This window comes from Hyaena hyaena, unplaced genomic scaffold (assembly GCF_003009895.1).
Source record: "Hyaena hyaena isolate Hyena2069 unplaced genomic scaffold, ASM300989v1 scaffold_868, whole genome shotgun sequence".
NCBI classification, from domain to species: domain Eukaryota; kingdom Metazoa; phylum Chordata; class Mammalia; order Carnivora; family Hyaenidae; genus Hyaena; species Hyaena hyaena.
In genome coordinates this window covers 571,960-591,417 of record NW_024081496.1, presented here as the reverse complement: position 1 = coordinate 591,417, position 19,458 = coordinate 571,960, and the positions used below count along the sequence as shown (strand labels likewise).

Sequence of the window (19,458 nt, the reverse complement as noted above, 5' to 3'; positions counted from 1 at the left end):
TTTTTTTTTTTTTTTTTTTTTTTTTTTGGTTTTGTTTTGGTTATTTTTCTCAACTGTCAGTGGAATTATTGTCTTCCTGTCTCCATATTCAGGTAGTGTCAGTGGCTGAGTATCACCGCAGGATCGATGCTCTAAATACTGAAGAACTGCGCACACTCTGCAGACGTCTCCAGGTGCCCCATTCAGTAGTTTAAACCCCTCCGGAGATTGAATACTCCTTGTTTTTAGTGTCTTTTGTCAGGACAAATCTCATTTTTTAAGGATTTGTTTTGACTGCAGCACTAAAATAACCCCATCAGAAAATTCCTTTTTGTATTAAAGAGTATAGTTTTGTCTTGAAGAGCTCTAGGATTATCTTTTATATCATCTTTTCCTTTTAAAAATATTCAGAGGAATTTTCTGTCACTGTAGAACTGTTCTTAGTACTGTGTGCTTCTTAGAGCAATGAGGAGTGTTCATTTAATTTTAACATTGGAAGAATGTTTTTGGGTTTGAGATTGAATCTTTACTAAACAGAATCTGAAAGATGAGGTACTACTGGAAAATTTAAAAACCTTTAATGAATAGCAAGGCTTAAATATTTTTCTCTTCCTTAAGGCTATTTCAGTTGTATCAACCCCACGTCACATATTTAATGAGATAAATTGTTTTTGATCTTGAAGTATTCCTGGTTGGTATTAGAAATACTTTGGAATAATATACTCTTGACATCAGAACTGAATAAATTTTTTTTAATTCCATGAAATAATCTTTCTGATTTTTTTTAGAAACAAGAGAGTGATACAGTTGAACTCATTTTTCAGTTTTGTGTATTATTGTGTGCTTTCCTCTTCTTAATGAGATATGCTTTCATGACTGCTTAGAACTACTGAACTTTTTTCTTTTAATGCTTCTCATGCTGCCTTGGATTTTTTTTAAACTTTCACATCATCATTAAAATAAGGGTAAAACATGATGATGTGAAAGAATTAATATAGCTTAACTTCTCATCAAAAAGCAATACAGTTCTAGAACATGTATTGGTTGAAAATATATGCTATTTAGGTTTGGTAAAAAATCTGTAAAAGGAACAAAATAATTTACCAAGATTTCATTCCTAATGGAATCACAATCACTGTGCGTTACTGCATTTTAGTTATCTGCTCCATTACAATTCACTTTTCAACTTAAACATTTCATCAGTAATAATTATGTCTTATATCTTTTATTTTCTAATGTTACTGTTTTATATATTTAAAATTAATATAAAGTGTCAACAGAATAAATTGTATAGGAGTTTGTTTTGAGTTAATCAACATTTTTATCATTTTAAGAATGTCAGATCATGTCTATCAAGCAAAAGCATATATTCTTTTGTAATGCATCAAATTCATCTAATTTTAAAAATACAGTTATGGAAAATCTTTTAAATTTATTGTGTGGTAAAACTAGATTTAAAGAACAGTGTTTAGAAAGTAAAAACTAAGGCAGTTTTAAAAATAATGGTAACTGTGTCAATGAAGCATATAAACCCATGTTGTCAACACATACTGATAAAAGTTACATTTTTTTTTTTTAAATATTTTTATTTATTTCTAGGAGAGAGAGAGAGAGAGAGAGAGAGACAGCGTGAGCAGGGGAGGGTCAGAGAGAGAGGGAGTCACAGACTTTTATATGCTCCAGGCTCTGAGCTGGCAGTCAGCACAGAGCCCGACGCGGGGCTCGAACCCACGAACCGCGAGATCATGACCTGAGCCGAAGTCGGACGCTTAACCGACTAAGCCACCCAGGCGCCCCTAAAAGTTACATTTTTTATTTTACTATTCTTTAAAATTTTAGCACCCATAAAGTTTTCTTAATTATTTTTGACAAATTCTATGTTTGCTGTGGGGGAAAAAAACCCACTTATTTTAAATAGCACAGATAAATAGCAAGCTAGCTGGTTCACTTTTGCCCTTCAATAGCAAAATTAAAGCGTGCATGTGACTTTTCCTTTTACACAGAAAAATGAATGTTAATCATTATATATAGCCATCATATGGTAGATGAGAAAATATCTGCCTATAGTTAAAAAATCCTTTTCTACATTGCGTATGCCATTGTTATTACATGAGCATGAGCATCCTTTGCCTTCTAAAATCCTAAATTAATGTTTTAGCCCCCATTTTTAAAGTAAAAAGTTTTATGTTTTTCAAAAGGCAGTAATTTTTAATGTCTATTGTAATTTTATATTAACATGCTACTGCTGGTTACTTCTTTAGATTACTACAAGAGAAGACATAAATTCAAAGCAGATTGCTCCAGTGAAAGCAGACCTGGAGTCTGAATCTTTTCGACCAAACCTAAGTGATCCCAGTGAACTCTTACTGCCAGATCAGATTGAAAAGGTATGACATACCCACAGATGTGCATTTCTGAGTATGTGCCTATGGAGTAAAACAGCCTCTTTGCAGTTGCTTTCAAAACTAAAGAAGCAGGGTTACTGCTATTAGTCTTCCTTCCCCATGGAAAAAAAGTAGCAACTAATGTAATGGAAGATATTAGGAACAGACATTAAAATAAACAGTAGCAATTTAGATGAGATACTCTAATAGCCAAAACTTTATTTCATTTTGTGCACTAGTTAATTGCTTCATGTGATTATCTCCTGTAGTTGTTTGCAGCACCTATACAAGTTGTATACTCTTACTGTGTACATTTTATAAGTGAAGATATTTAGGTATAAAGAGATTTAGTAACTTGTCCAAAGTCACATAGCTATAAAATGTTGAAGTTTGATTTCTAACTCCAGTAGTCTGTTTCTAGAGCCCATTATTTGAGAGGTTATTCATAATTAAGGTAAGAGTCCATTTAGTGTTTTTGTTAATATAGAGGGCACAAACAATAAGTAATCCCACTTTCTTGTCCCTCTTCTAATCCATGTCTGTTCCTGGGTGACAATATTTCATGCTGAGAAATATATTATTCTCCAAGCATCTCTGTATCTTTGAGAATATGCTGTTTATTTTTGCAGCCTACATTTTATAAAGTACCATTAAATTGCAGCTGGCATTAGTATCTTGCACACTGCCAGTTAGTTACCAAGTTAAATGTAGTTACCAAGTTAAATATTAACATTTTAATTTTCAAAGCTTACCAAGCATCTTCCACCAAGAACAATCGGCTATCCATGGACTCTTGTTTATGGCACCGGGAAGCATGGCACAAGCTTGAAGACCCTTTATCGAACAATGACAGGTTTAGACACCCCAGTGCTGATGGTGATTAAAGACAGTGATGGGCAGGTATGAAAAGTAACTACATAGACAACTTACCTTTAAGAGATTATAATAATAGTAACTTTTAAAGTATTTTTTATAAAAATCATATTTATTAGTGTAATAGTAACTTTTAATGTATTTTTTATAAAAATCATTTTTATTAGTGCCTTTGTGTTTAACTGGCAATTATTGAGTACTTCTAATATACAAGGCATTGCTGAGTGCTACAGAGGATAGATATGAGCATGAATAATTTAAGGTATTATAGTCTGTTAGAAAAGAACATGTAAGCATACCAGTATCTCCTTGCGCAAAGCAAAATATGCCAAGTGTAGTAAGAACCTAGAGAAAGCAAAAGGAGTGTTTGGAGTTAAGGGTTGTTCATATCTATTTGGAGAAGATAAGAATGAAGTTCATGAAAAGGGTGAAAATGGACAGAGTCTTTTTGAAGCATAGGTAAAGTTTTGAACATTGAAGATAATTGTGTGAGGGTGATACCAAGAGCAAGACCATAGATAAGAGAAATACTGGTTTGTTCCTGAAATAGCAAGGGGTCAATTACTAGGATTGGAGAACAATGAGAGGATGAAATAGCAGTATTAATTTAAAAAACAAGGCACTACTACTACAGACACTTTAATTGTTCTTTTTATGCACACTTGACTAATCACTGGATATGCATTGTCTTATTTAGTCATCAAAGCCCTATGAGATTGATACTTTTATCATCACAATTTTAAAGAAAAGTTAACTATGACTAAAAGAATTTCATCAACTTCCCCAAAGTTGTACACCCATTGAGAGTTAATTGCAGCATGAAAATGAACAACTACTACCTGCTATAGCATAGATAAGTGTCACAAACATAATGATTTAAAAACCAGACACTAAAGAGTAACTTTCTTATTATTCCATTTAAAGAAAGTTCATAAGTGGATGAAACAAATCTATGGTATTCAGGCTAGTAGTTTCCTTTGGGAAATGAGGGGTGGTAATGCAGAAGAGGCACAGACACACCTTGTGAAGTGCTAATGTTCTGTTTCTTGGTCTAAATGAAGAAGTTAAATGGGACTTTGCTTTGTGACAATTTCATGTTTAGCTGTGTATTTATATTTATATAAAACATTATGTATATATTATATATATATAAACATACACCTTTCAATAAGGAAGTCTGTTTTAAAAATTAAGACCGTAAAAGTAGATTTTCAGAGAAGATAGTGACTATACAAATCATCTGTAAATGGGTGTCTGGGTGTCTTGGTCAGTTAAGTGTCCGACTCTTGATTTCATCTCAGGTCATGATTTCATGGTTCATTAGATTGAGCCCCATGCCTGGCTCAGGGCTGACAGAGTCGATCCTGCTTGGGATTCTCACTCCCTTTCTCTCTGCCCCTCCCCTGCTCGTGCATGTGCACTACCCCCCCGCCCCCCAAATATTTTTTAAAAGAAAGAAATCATTATAAAACTCTACATTTCCATTTTGTGATTGGGAAACTTAGACCCAGAACACTGAAATAACTTGTCCAGGTTTCCTATTCACTCATTCTTTTTTCAAATTATTTACTATGTGTATTGTACTGTGTAAGAGCATAGCATTACAGATCCAAGCAATTTCAGACCCAAATTCCCTCATGGAATTTATTGTCTAATGAACACAAAAGTAGCATACCCTGTGAGTAGCAGAATGTTTACCTATACTGAAGGGTTTTTGCTTTCCTAAGTGCTATAAGCCACTGTAATGTGTTATCTTCATTGTACATGCATTGTGCACGTAAGTTGTCCTGAAATATAATAATTTTTAAAGATATTTTTAATTGTTATAATAGGCCTCTTTTTAGATTTCAAAACTAGTAAAAATTTCCCATTGAGAAACTGATATGCTTTATACTTGACAGTAATGCAAATTTTATAACAGCTGATCATGTTTCCCTTTTTTAGTAGAAGTAGATAAAACTATATTACATTTCTGGAGCTTTTTTTGGATTTTACCTAAATACAGAAATCATGCTTAATGAAACTGATAATCATGTCATTGAACATGCCTTTTTTTAATCCTTAGGTTTTTGGTGCATTAGCATCTGAGCCATTTAAAGTGAGTGATGGCTTTTATGGTACTGGAGAGACCTTCGTTTTTACATTCTGTCCAGAGTTTGAGGTAAGGACAGTTATTCCAATATTCAGTTTATAAAGAGATAGCATAATGAAAAGAACATGCACCGTGGAGTCATACACACTTGGATTTGACTCTCGTCTCTCTTTTACTAAATATAACAGCACTTTTTGACCATTTGAGGTTCAGCTTTCCTGTGGATAGAATGGGGATCATAAAATACAACCAGGTGGTTTGAAAATGTAATGACCGTCATATATACAGCACTTGGCATAGTGCCCAACACATGTCATGGTCTCAGTAAGGAGTATAAACATCATTGTCACTGTTCTGAATTGCCATTGTGAAATTCTTAGAAACTTCTAATGACTAAGTTTCATGGTGTATGTATTAAAAACTTAAAAAATAAATGATTTGGTTTTAAATCAAAAGTGATTACGTGACTTCTTGTTCATTATTATGGTTTGAGTAACTTAAATTGAATGCATTCTAATGCCAATAAGGTCTAAAATGTAAAGATAAACAAGAATTATAGTGAATATGTTGACTATTTAAAACATTGTGTACAATCGCAGCATCTTAGTACATTAAAGTTCATGTCAAACCTTTCCTAAGAGATGAAATTATAATCTTGAAAAAAGTAACCAACACAGCTGATTTTTTTTAAAAAATGGTCTTTAGAAACAGTTTTAATAATGAACAAAATAGAAGGGGTTTGATTAACCCATGCTTTCCATTCCATCATAAAACATACCAACCTATGCCTGTGGCTTCCTGGAAGCTTATAGTTGTTACAGATTTTTTAAGGTTCAGTTATGCTTATTTTCAAATCTTTTTATGCTGTTTCTACCTGATAATGTAATAATATATTAATCAGATGTTATAGAACTATGAAAAGGTGAATGTTAAAGTGAAGACTGTAACAAGTATCTAGGAAAAACCTGATAAAGGTGACATGCTAGAAATTGCTATTGTATTAGGTTTAAGTAAAAGTCCCCTCATAATTTTTTTTTTAATTTTTTTTAATGTTTTATTTATTTCTAGGAGAGAGAGAGACAGCGTGAGCAGGAGAGGGTCAGAGAGAGAGGGAGTCACAGACTGAAACAGGCTCCAGGCTCTGAGCTGGCAGTCAGCACAGAGCCCGACGCAGGGCTCGAACCCATGAACCGCGAGATCATGACCTAAGCGAAAGTCGGATGCTTAACCGACTAAGCCACCCAGGCGCCCCAGTCCCCTCATATTTCTTAAGTGTTTTTATGTTCCTACTGCTCTTGTAAAAAATTTAAACTAGAGGGGCAACTGGGTGGCTCAGTCGGTTCAGCGTCTGACTCTTAATTTGACTTAGGTCATGATCTCATGGTTTGTGGGATCGAGCCCCATGTCAGGTTCCGTGGGATTCTCTCCCTCTCTCTCTGCTCTTCCCTTGCATGCTCGCTCTCTCTCAAAATAAATCATTAAAAAAAATTGAAACTAGAAATCATAAACATGTAATGGGCTTCTATAAGAATGGTGATGGGCAAATCTATATCCAAAGAAAAGACCTTGGACCTATATCAAAGCATTATCAAATTAATGTACATTTATTTTAATGTTTAAATAAAAGTTAATGGCATCTAAGCGTGCCTGGGTGACTCCATTGGTTAAGTGTCCCAACTCTTGATTTTTGGCTCAGATTGTGATCTCACAATTTGATTTATGAGATTGAGCCCCAAGTCAGGCTCTGCCTTGATAGCACAGAGCCTGCTTTGGATTCTTACTCTCTCTACTACTCCCCTGCCCATGCTTGCTTGCTCTCTCAAAATAAAATTTTTAAAAAGTTAATGGCATCTTACCAGTTTTTCTTAACTAATTTTCTATTTCAGCTTTTTTCGAGAACCATCCAATTCTTGATGGACACATAGAAAAGAGAAGTATGTGTAAAGAGATAATAAGATTTGAGGAATTAGATACGAAGATTATGTGCTTTTTTTAATGTTTTATTTATTTCTAGGAGAGAGAGAAAGAGAGACAGCGTGAGCAGGGGCGGGTCAGAGAGAGAGAGTCACAGACTCTGAAACAGGCTCTAGGCTGTGAGCTGGCAGTCAGCACAGAGCCTGATGCGGGGCTCGAACCCACGAACCGCGAGATCATGACCTGAGCGAAAGTCGGACGCTTAACCGACTAAGCCACCGGGGCGCCCCGAAGATTATGTGCTTTTAAATTTAGTCCTATGAACACTGAAGCCCAAAGCACCAGACCTTTCTGCCCAATCTTCTGTTCTTATTATTATTCCTCTTACTGTTGGTCTAGGCTTTGTTAATTATTTGGGGTTTAGGAGAACTAACTCTGTATAGTGACTATTTGCATCCACATATTTAAAGCTTTCTTTTTATTTATGTAGGTCTTTAAGTGGACAGGAGATAATATGTTTTTTATCAAAGGAGACATGGATTCGCTAGCTTTTGGTGGTGGAGGGTAAGTCTCTGAACACTTTACCATGAAATTTTTTAAGAAACTTTATTCATTTGTGTTATTTATAAAATCTGTTATCTTTGGAAAGTTTTGACATTAGATCATAATCTGTATATTATCACTAAGAAAACATATTTTCAAGAAGGTACTTAAGTAGCATTTGAAGCTATTGGTAAAATGTTTGTTTATTCGATTTAAAAAGCTGTTTAGTTGATTCCCTCCTTGGTATTTGAAAGTAAAATACACTAAGACCTTAGACTTTCTCAAATTAAAAAACAAAAACAAAAAAACCACGATGGTATGTTGCCTCTCCCAATGTATAAAAACAGTTCCGATTGTTTTCTTCTACCCTAGAGACTATTTGGATTGATATGTCAGAGAATAATAGAAATTTGTTTTTCTACAAAAAATTTGTGACACTCTCCCTTCCCCCCAGATTTTCAGTATTTGTTTTCTTATTTTTAAAAGTATGCATCAGTAATTTGATTTGTTTCTTTTGCGTAGCAAGCACTGTGAGATCTTTCATTTACTTATTCTGGTAGCCCACCTTCATTCAGTCTTTACAGTGTTTAGAGGTAGCTTGCTTTTCTTCCTCCAGGCTTAGACTTTTCAAATAGTGCTTAGTAGCAAACACCAACTTTTCCTTTGGTATTTCTCTCTGTGCTTCAGGATTAGACATAAAGTATGCCAATTAATTCCCAAACATAAAAGTACTATTTATTTGTTTCCCACAGCTGAGAATATATAATAATAATTTATTCAGGCTGCAGAATCTTGTTAGCCTGTAAGAATATTTATTATCCAGAGTGATTCTTTTTTTTTTTTTTTTTTTTTTTACAAATAGTTTATTGTCATTATCCAGAGTGATTCTAATAAATTCTCTTACAACTTCTCTATAGATAGATATTGGGAAGATATTATTTCAGTGATTAAAAAATAACCATGGTTATTTTAGCCTTCTCTGAAGGACATAACCAGGTAACTAAAAGCCATGTTATTTTTAGTTGTTGGATCAACATATTTTTGTATGTTCCTGTTGCACTTTTTTTTTTTTTTTTTTTTTAGTGCAGGCAGTCTATTCAGTCCTACCCCAAGTGATAGTCTTACATGTGATTCAGTTAGCTCTCCAGGAAGGCTTTACAAACAAATCTCTGATATTTTAAAGCTGCTAAGGGTGCCTCCAGTCTTTGAAAATAACATAATATCATTAGATTTTTGCCGGAGCTTGATTTTGATTATACCATATGATTGTAGCAAGCTAAACTAAACACTGGGTCATTTAGTAACAAATTAAGACAAATTTACACTCTTCAGACAAGGAAAGAACAGACTCAGAAACCTGTAACTACAAAGACTTGATAAATTCCAAACAGGAGCTCCAAAGAAATCTAAATCATGATGTGATGGACTTAAATGTAGGCTTTGGAGTTAGACTGACCTGATGTAGTTCTGGTTTCAACATATATTACCCATGGGACCTTGAGCAAACGCAAGTCTAAAGTTTCCTCAGCTGTGAATTGGAGATTGAACTCTCAACATTAACCACATTTTACGTTAGATGATAGGGAGTGTTCATGTTAAATATTTAACTTACGTCAAATGCATTACAGCTATATAGCAAAGAAAAACGCATAATACCAGGAAAAGAATAACAGAGAGACACTTGTCTTAAAAAGCTAATTCTATGTGAAGTTAATTTTAAAAGATTCATTTTATTACTTGATCTGTACAGTAAATGATTTTATAATAGGATATGAACAAAACAAAATTGCCTTGTACCAGTGTGGAAAGGAGTATGAAAGTCTTTGAAAAAATTAATGATTTTAGAATTGTTGAATATTGAAGTGTCTCATTTAAATTATAATTTTACAACCTCTGTGGTAATTATTGTACAACTTTAGGGAATAAGTATTAAGAGATCATTGTTAAAACTAGTTTCTCTTACTTATTGCAGGGGAGAATTTGCCCTTTGGCTTGATGGAGATCTCTACCATGGAAGAAGCCATTCCTGTAAAACATTTGGGAATCATACACTTTCTAAGAAGGAAGATTTCTTTATCCAAGACATTGAAATCTGGGCTTTTGAATAAATGTAATGCTATCTGTCTTAGCAGGATAATGGCCCAAACCTGACATGGACAAGCATTGTTTGGAAAGTTCAAGAAGCAATACAATGTAACATGTCACTCGTGCTTTAAAATTAATCGTATCACCATTTATTACAGCTATAATTTTGGAATTTATTTTTAAAATCATGTTTCTGTCCCAGGGTTTTTCAGGTTTAGACCATGACGTGGGTCCACACAGTATAACAGCTTGGGTTTTGGCAGAATTTTGGCAGCATTTTGATCATAGCGACCACCTCACCTACCATCCATGTTATCTCAGTCTCCTAAAAGGATGGTGCTCTTTTTTTGAACCTATTTTGGTTAATTATTTTTAAAATTATATTGATTGTTTTACTAGAGCAGTCTAATTGGAGCCTTGAGAGAATGAAGACTAGATAATGCTGTGAGATATAGCTGTGAGGTTGGCACAAGTGACTTTTGGACCTGCTCATCTTAGTCATCCTTATGAAGGAAAAAAAACACATGCCAAAATTATGCATATTCCATAAACCACTGAGTTCTAATTTTAATTCACACTACAACATTCTCTTTATTAATTTTGCAGGTATTCTCAATTTCATTTTAATAAAAACGAAATTCGAGAATTCTGGTTGTGATAGACCACAGTGCACATGATCTACAGGTTTGGGCATATGCTTCCATGATTGAATTGTCTGATAAAAAGTTATAAAATACAAAGGAGAATGAGAACTTGATGATTCTACTGGATTTAATATATCAAGCAAGAAAATATACTATTTGCATATTTGTAGCTTAGCAGGGCATTACAAGTACAAAAACTATGAAACAGATGCATATTCCTTAAACATATTGTGTCAGATATACTGTTTTATAGTTCTGTTGTTTTAGCCTTGTTGCACACCACCTCCCAAAATATAGGTTCTTGTTCAAACGGAAAAAAAAAAGTATTTTTTTGAGTGGTACATGTTATTAACTACCATTAGAATTTGCTGTTATAAAAGGGCAATGATTATAGTAGACAATATTGTAACTCAGTAGACTTGTTGAATATGCAAACTTACTGTCAAGTGACCTCAAAAAAAAAAAAGACAAGATAGAATATACTAGTAGTTCTTATCCTCTTTTGTAGGAAACCAATAATAATGCCATTGTGGCGGTCATTCGTCAGTTAATTTCAAAGCTTTATGTTATGCAAAAAAAAAAAATCCTGCTGTTATACGTGTGACAGTGACCTTGTGCTGAAATTTCAGCTATTCCTGATAAACCTTGTATATTGTAAATTAATGTTTAAAGGTAGTTTTGTTCTTATAGAAAGTGTCGATTGCCAGGTTGCTTATAGCACTTTAAATTATTCTAAAGAGGAAATTATAAGCCAAATATGTTGGCTTCAGTAGTTTTAGTTGTATAGGACTTGAATATATTTAGATCTTTTGAAAGTTTAGATAACTATCTAAAGAAAACATACTAATGGAAAACAAAATCTGATCTATTTAATATGCTATCGCTGAATATGAATAGAAATGTGGGCATCATTTCCTTGTGTATGTAAAGCTCTCTCATTATAAGTTAGTAACATATATAGATTAAATGTTTACAATATAGAGAATTGTAAATAAATATATCATTTTCCCCCTTTGGTCTTCCACAGCAGTATTATTGTCTTTGTGGAGTTGACTAATCATTAAAAAAAAAAAATCCTGTATTGGATTTCAATTATAATAAGGTCATAGTGGTGTATACCAAATAAAATTAAATACAGAAATACAAATTCGAGTTTGGATTTATTGAATAATCAAGTTGCTTTCATGTCTAAGGAATCTTTGATTAAGCATACTGCTATGGTTTACGTGAAAGACACGCCTCTAGGAGCTCTGGGTGGTGGTGGTGACGGGGTAGTGGGAATAGTGATGGAAGGGTACATTCAGCAGAGAGAAAAGCATGAAGTAGTGAGAGGGCACTTGACATGAGAAGAGGTGTAAGTCATTTGGTATTTTTAAATTATGTTGTTTTCTTTTTTGGTGGGGAGAGCATAGCAAGGTAAGGCTAATGCCATAAAGAGTTTTATTGTGTGCAACTCCAAGAAGTTTAGATTTTGTTTTTTTATCTCATAGGAGCAATTAAGAAAATTTGAGTGGAGGAATGACACAGTCAACTTTACACTTTAGAAAGATCTCTGACAATTAGATTCGTAGAGAGAAAAACTAGAGACAAGGAGACCAATAAGCCTGTTATAAAGTCCAGAGGAAAAAATGAGTCCTGAATAAGAGTTATAGCAATGGCAATCAAGAAAAACCCATGAAAAAGAAAAAAAAGAAAAAAAAAAAGGCATGGATCTGAAAGACATCTAGGAATTAGAGTTAACATGATTTTGTTATTGTATGTCAGAAAGCAGTAAGGATAGCTTTTAGGTGCTTTACTTATTAGCAACTGGGCATATCATCCATTGATGTACAAAGACGAGAAGGAAGCAGCAGATAGGGAATTTGGATTGGTTATGAGAAATCAGAAAGCTGATAGGGGAGTGTTAATATTTGGTTCTAATAAAAAGATTTTAAAATCAACAACGTACAGGTATGTTGAAGCCATAACGTGTGAATGGAATTCCTTTGGAGATTATAGACTGAGGAGAGAATTCTTGAGATATATTTCTGGGGGTATAGTAATATTAAGAGATAGGCAGAAGAAAAGACTCAAAGCTTCCATCTCTAGAAGCTAAAGAACAACAAATTAAACCTAATGAAAATAGAAGGTAGGAAAAACAAAGACAGCAGAAATCAGTAAAATTTAAACAAGTATACAAGACAAAATCTGAGAATAAGACTAAATCTGTAGCAAGATGGAAAAAAGTACCATTGTTAAGAATTTAAAAGAAGACAGTCTCTACACTTTAAAGAGAGAGCATACTGTGGACAACTTTGTTTTTTCTCTTTCTCTCCCAATCTGTTTTGTTTTGTTTTGTTTTTACAAATAGTTTATTGTCAAGTTGGTTTCCATATAACACCCAGTGCTCATCCCCACTAGTGCCCTGCTCCATGCCCATCACCATATGTTTACATGTATAGGAGGAACTTAACGGAGGACTGTGGGGGAGAAGAAGGGGGGAATAGTGAGGGAGAGGGAGAGAGGCAAACCATGGGAGACTCTTGAATGCTGAGAACAACCTGAGGACTGATGGGTGTGGGGGGAAAGGAGGGAGATGGGCATGGAGGGCACTGTGGACAACTTTGTATCAATAAACTTGACAAAGTAAGTTAAATGGAAAGACATCTTGGAAAACAGTTTGTTAAACCTGACCCAAGAAGAAACACCGTGTTTGTGTTGCAGAAATTGAATCTGTTAATTAAAAAAAAAAGTTTCACAAAAGAAAAAGCATGCTCTTACGGTTCCACTGGGTAATTCTTTTAACTATTTAAGGGGGGAAAAAAGTGTCAGTATTAGATGAACTCCTCCTAGGGTATTGAGAAAAGAGAGAATTTCTGATACTGCCTTTTGAGGCCAGTACGACCTTGATACCAAAACTTTACAATACTTACAAGGAAACAGTTATAAAACAGTCTCATTTGAACACATAAAATCCTACATAAAATAACCACAAATCAAAATCAGCCATATATAAAAGAATAATACAACCAAATTAAGTTTATTCCAGGAAAACGAGTAGTTAACATTTTAAAACATACAAATTTAGCACATTTACAGAAAAAGTTTCATGATCATCTCCATAGAACCGAAAGAAGCTTGATTAATTTCAATGCCAATCTATGATTAAAACTTGGCAAACTAGGAAAGAAGGGCTATTCCTTAATCTGATAAAATACTATTTTTGCAAAATATACAGGAAGCATGTTCTTTAATAGTGTAATATTAAAAGTTTCCACCCAGTGATCAGAAACCTGACAATTGCTATCACCACTTCTGTTCAACTTTGTACTGGAAGGTTCAACCAGTGAGAAAGCAACAAAGAGAAGAGGCATGAGGAATGGGAAGGAAGAACTTTAAATGTCATTTGTGTATGACATCATTGTGGGCATGGAAAATTCCGAAAAGATAAACTATTGGAATTAATTAGTTGATTAAGCAAAGTTACCAAGTTCAATATAAAAACCTTTCACTTTTCATGTACAACCAACAATTGGAAAATGAAGCTTTAAATATTACCATTTGTAATACCATTGAAAATATTGGGTATATATAACAAAAAAGGATAAGTTGGAAGGCTATAGACCGCATTCATAGTAGGAAGACAGTATTAAAAGATGTCAGTTCTAAAAAATTATATTGGCACTGAAATAAACCAGTCAGGTTTATTTTCAGAAATTAAGCTGATTCTATAATTTATATGGAAATTCAGAGACAAAGAACAACTAAGCTCACTGAAGAATGAGGCTGTGATCTTGAGTACCAGATCTGCTAAAAAGTGGAGTAAGACAATGTGGTATTCGTGAAAGGACTTACAGAGGAAAGAATATCAAGAGTCCAAAAACAAACTGATTTTTTTTTTAAAAGATGACACTGTTAACTTGACAGAGAGGTCGGTCTTTTCAATAAGTGGTGCTGGATTAACTGGATATCTGTATAGAGCAAATAATCTTGACCCATCTCACACCACATGCAAAAATTAACTTCCAGATCATAGATCTAAATGGGAAAGGTAAAATAATAGAACTATTAGTTTTAAAAATAAAGGAAAATATCTTCATGACCTTAAAATATGCATACATTTGTTAAATGGGACACAAAAGCACTCACTATAAAGGACATGAATGATGAATTCTACATTAAAATTTTGAGATTTTTTTTCATCAGAAGACATCATTAAAAGTGAAAAGGCAACCAACAGAGTAGAATGTTTGTATAATACACAGATCTGATGAAGGTCTCAAGTGTACAATATATAATTGACTACTAAGCAAAAATGTTCAACAAAAAAGGCAGAAGACTTTCTTGTAGGGAACTCCAATGAGTATCAAAATGGCCAATGAAAGCTATTTTAAAAGAAATGTGAAGTGCAACAGCTTTGGAAAATTTTCTTGGCAGTATCTGGTAAAGTTGAGCCTTTGACCAGCAATTTAATTCCTTGATATATACCCACCAGTAATATATCTGTTTACCAACAGGTAGGTATTAGAATGTTTATAAAGCTCTTTGCTTTCTTTTCTCACCACCATCTCCCCATCTCTCCACACCCCCATCCAATCACCTATTATTTATATTGAATCTGATTCTATTATACTATACATATGTGTTTGCATGTGTTTCCTAAAAACAAGAACATTCTTTTATGTAACCACAGTACATAAAATCACAGTACAGTGATTGGATTCAGGAAATTTAGCATAATACAATATTTTTATTTAATATGCAATACATTTTTTAATCTTGCCTAATAATGTCCTTTAAAGCATTATTTTTCTTGATCTGTAATCCAATCCAAGATCCTGTATTACAGTTAGTTGTTCTTTTTCATCTCCTTTAACTTGAAGGAGATCATTACTCATTCTTTGTGTTTTATGACAGTGGTGTATTTGAAGAACTCAGGAGTATAGAATGTCCATCAATGTGGGTTTGTATAAATTTTTCTTATATCACGGTTATTCATCTTTGGCAAGAAAACCATAGAAGTGATCTCGTGTCTTCTGCATCATATTAGAATGCACATATGTGTGTTTATCCCCTTATGAATGAATAATAGCTTTGATTAATTCATTAAGATAGTGTCCACATGTTTTTCCACTACCACCATTTTTCCTTTGTAATTAATAAGGAATGTGTGGGGAGATACTTTAATAGCATAGATAATCTGTTCTCCAAATTTACAAAATGTTTTTCGTATCCATTGAAGATCCTTGCCTGAACTACAGAAATGGTCGCAAAATGATGATTTTTCTAACTTTCATTCTCAGCATTTATTAGTTAACATTTACTGTAAGAGCTTTCTTTTATTTAAGAAGAAGTATTATTGGTATGAACTAATGGGTTCTTTCTTTCAATTGCGAGTGTTAACAATCCATTTCTATGCTCTATTTAAGCAAGGAGTACCCTATCAAACTGACTTCTGTACATTTATTCATTTTGAGTGCTTGCTTCTGGTACTATACAATGTTCTAGACTTTACTTTTTGTAACCCAATCCTAGAATCAGTATTTCTCCAAGTAGACATGTTTCTTTTCAAGGAGAATGATATTTGGAAATAATGCCAGGTGTGCTTATTGCTACTGGGATGGCCTTGCTTCTAGGGCCTTTTAGGAGACAGAGATAGGAAGTAAATTCACACATCATGAATGCACACTAATGCCTCTAGTTGCAATCTAACATTACAGAATTTTTCCTTGTCTTCCTCACTTCATGTTTATATCTCTCTTCTCCCACAGTGAGGATATTAGTATATAACTCATTTGCTTAATCTGACAGTATACATGTTGTACCCTCACAACAAAAGTAGAATATTCCTTTGCAGCTTTTTATCTTTAGACTGAAGGTATTTAATCAAAGTATTTTATTCAAGAGTTATGTACATTCTTCTTTTCATTCTGTGTGATTAATAATTTGAAATAGAATTTGGGTTATTACATATTCAATTTTAGAATTTTTTCTGTCTTCATTTACTTAATTTTTTATTTTTGTATGTTAGGATTTAAGGGGTTCCAAAGCCAAATCTCTACAGGTCACTTTCAACTCATTTCCACCGATCCTTACAGGAAGTCAATTTCATTATTTCTTATTCTTTCTGGTTGTATTCTCATTCTCACTCTCTCTCTCTCTCTCTCTCTCTCTCTTTTCCCTCTCCTTCCCTCCCTCTACACACACACACACACACACACACACACACACACACAATCTAGTATGTATATATGTATGCACATATACACACTAAAAATAACTCCGTTCTTAAAGATTTTCCTTTTTTCTAGAGGTACAGCCATTGTGTCTATGTACCATACTTTATTCAACCATGTTCCTATATTTAGTATTTTTACAATTTAAAATAATGCACAAAAATTCTGCATATATAGTTTCATATTTGAGTTATATCTTTAAGAAAAATTTTAGGAGTGGAATTTCTTGGTCAAAAACTAAATGCAATGTAATTTTGTTAAATACCGACATGCCCCCCAAATCTGGGCACACATGTCATCAGATAACCATTGTTAGTTAGGATGAATCACAGTTCTCTGAAAACCTAGCCTGAGAGATTGGGTCATATAGCACATTTATAAACTAAATAATTCAACAGGCATTAATTGTGTTCTTACTGCATACTAGGAAATGTTATAGGTACTGGGAAAGAAAAGAACATTCTGGGAATCTTAAGAGAGCATCTACACTAAGAGGCCACAGTAGTGTGGGCCAGATAGTCTGTTCCTCTTGTCCCTGAACAAAATGACTTTAATAGTGAAAGTACAGCAATTCTTCCCTGACCATGAGTTCTCACTGACACAAAAATTTGGTTAACACAGAATTCTTCCCATATGATGTGAGAGTCAGCACCTGATATACCTGTTAGTAGTACAAAAAAAACGAAGGGGCCCCTAGCTGGCTGTGCTGACAGCTCAGAGCCTGGAGCCTGCTACGGATTCTGTGTGTCCCTCTCTCTCTCTCTGCCCCTCCCCCATTTGTACTCTGCTCCCTCTTTCTCTCAAAAATAATAAAACATTAAAAAATTTTCAGTATAAAAGAAGGAACTTGAGTTTTGGAATTTCAAAGCAGAAAGTAAATGAAGAACATAGGTGCAGCCCCACTTCCAACAAAGAGTGAGAAGAGAAAACCTGAATGTAGAACTTCCCTTCTATTTGGGGTAAGTAGGCAGAATGGTAAGAAGGTGAACTTGGGAATCAGCAAATTATAAAGCTTCCAAATTATAAAAGTTGAAAGGGATCAAGCATTTGATGGTCCAGATGGAAGGGGTTTTTAAAAAGTGCATTTCAGCTGTCCCCAAAATCTTTAAACATCTTATTGAAAGTCTGGAAAAGGAAAAATTCTGAAAGTTTGGAAACAATTTTTATAGTGCTTATTATTGGGGATTTAAAATTACCATTGGTAAAATGCTATTGATGGTGTATTTTTCATGTGTAATTATTTCATACATTATTTTGACGACTATAAAAAATAACTATGAGGACTTTTGCCATCTGAGTTCTTATCTTTTCTTTTCTAAAATCTCTAAGTTTTCCAACTATACATTTTCTTATCATGGAGTTTGGGGATAAAAACCTGTCGTATAGCAGGCATTACCTCTAAGGAAACTAGCTTTCTCACTTCACAGCCACACATTATTCAGCTGAGTGTTCACGTAGCCTCTCTGAGAAGACTTTCTAACTCCATCTTCAAATTCAAATATACTAGAGTTTAAATAATCTGTGTCAGTGCCTGCATAAACTGTTACTGCCCAGAGTTGAATATGAGGAGATTCTTTTGAAGCCTTGGTCTGAATATTCTACTGAACTAGAAGTAACCCACTTGTACTCTATAATTTTGTTGTATTTCAAACACAAGAAAATGGTATTGTGGAATATCTCATTACAACATATATTAATGTAATATATAAATAATAGAAAATATAGAAAATATTTTATTCTTGTGCATGACTTCAAATGTTGACATAGGTTTCACTGTGATAGAGTATACATCTTATATGAAATTCTATTTAAAAATTTTGTCATTAATTTGTAATTTAACAAAATCTATCATGGACACAAAAATGCACATCCTTCTTTAAGAAGATATTGCAACTTTCAGTTTGAAAGAGAATCATACATGAAAACAAAGATAATTCCTATAGTAGTTTAATCCATACTTTATATTAAACCTAATATATTACAAGTGTCTATTATTTGGAGGTATCATAATTTGACATTAAGTTCTGTATTTAACACAAAAGTACCGCAGTATTTACTAACTTTCGTTGTATTTGGTAAGAATTGTAACCTCACATGTTATTGTTTTTAGAATTTTCTAAGACACATTAAATCTGAGAAAAAAATAAATAGCAGATTAATACCCACTAAATTCTCTGCCATATTAAACAGCTTTTTTTCACTTTGGCAAAACTAATATTACCATTTCACAACTTTTAGATATTTCATAAAGTTTGTAGAACATAAAATTAAAATGGCTCAAATCTGTTTCTAATTTACCAACCAATTATTCTATCAGATTCTTCTACACTGAACATTCTACTCCACTGTAGAATTCTCTGTATGCCTACTTCATTGTATATCAACATACATGTAAGCATCATGACTCATTAAGGTTTTGAGAAAAAAACTTCTTCTCCAAGAAGTCCCACAAAAGTAGGTAATTTTGAATCTCTCACTTGTGCTGTACTTTCCCAGTGAAGGTGAACGTACCAGCTCTAAAAACACCAGTAATATTTGTTTTTATGTGGTTTGTGCAAATCATACAGAAGGATGACTAATTCCTATTGGAAATCTTTAAAATTCCAACCTCACAGAGAAATTTCAGCAATTTCAACATCTTATTTGAATGCTTTTTACTTGTGTTTATTGTATGAGTGATGCTTTGATAGAAATAATAGTACAAAGTCAAGCTTCTTAGAAAATTTTTA

The 19,458-nt window shown here is 33.5% G+C and overlaps 1 protein-coding gene across 9 annotated transcripts in view; it reads left to right on the top strand.

Moving 5' to 3' along the window:
- The window catches only part of OXR1 (oxidation resistance 1), a 226,609-nt gene extending 214,948 nt beyond the window's left edge, over window positions 1-11,661 (top strand). For 6 of the 9 annotated variants that reach the window (XM_039220126.1, XM_039220128.1, XM_039220131.1 and 3 more), the window contains 6 exons: window positions 93-173; window positions 2,241-2,366; window positions 3,111-3,263; window positions 5,302-5,397; window positions 7,733-7,806; window positions 9,758-11,661. In XM_039220126.1, the coding sequence (XP_039076057.1) occupies window positions 93-173; window positions 2,241-2,366; window positions 3,111-3,263; window positions 5,302-5,397; window positions 7,733-7,806; window positions 9,758-9,893 (666 nt within the window). In that variant the 3' untranslated portion in view covers window positions 9,894-11,661. The remainder of the gene's footprint in view (window positions 1-92; window positions 174-2,240; window positions 2,367-3,110; window positions 3,264-5,301; window positions 5,398-7,732; window positions 7,807-9,757) is intronic. The other 3 variants (XM_039220132.1, XM_039220127.1, XM_039220134.1) reach the window with 1 other exon arrangement.
- The last annotated feature ends 7,797 nt before the right edge of the window (window positions 11,662-19,458 follow it).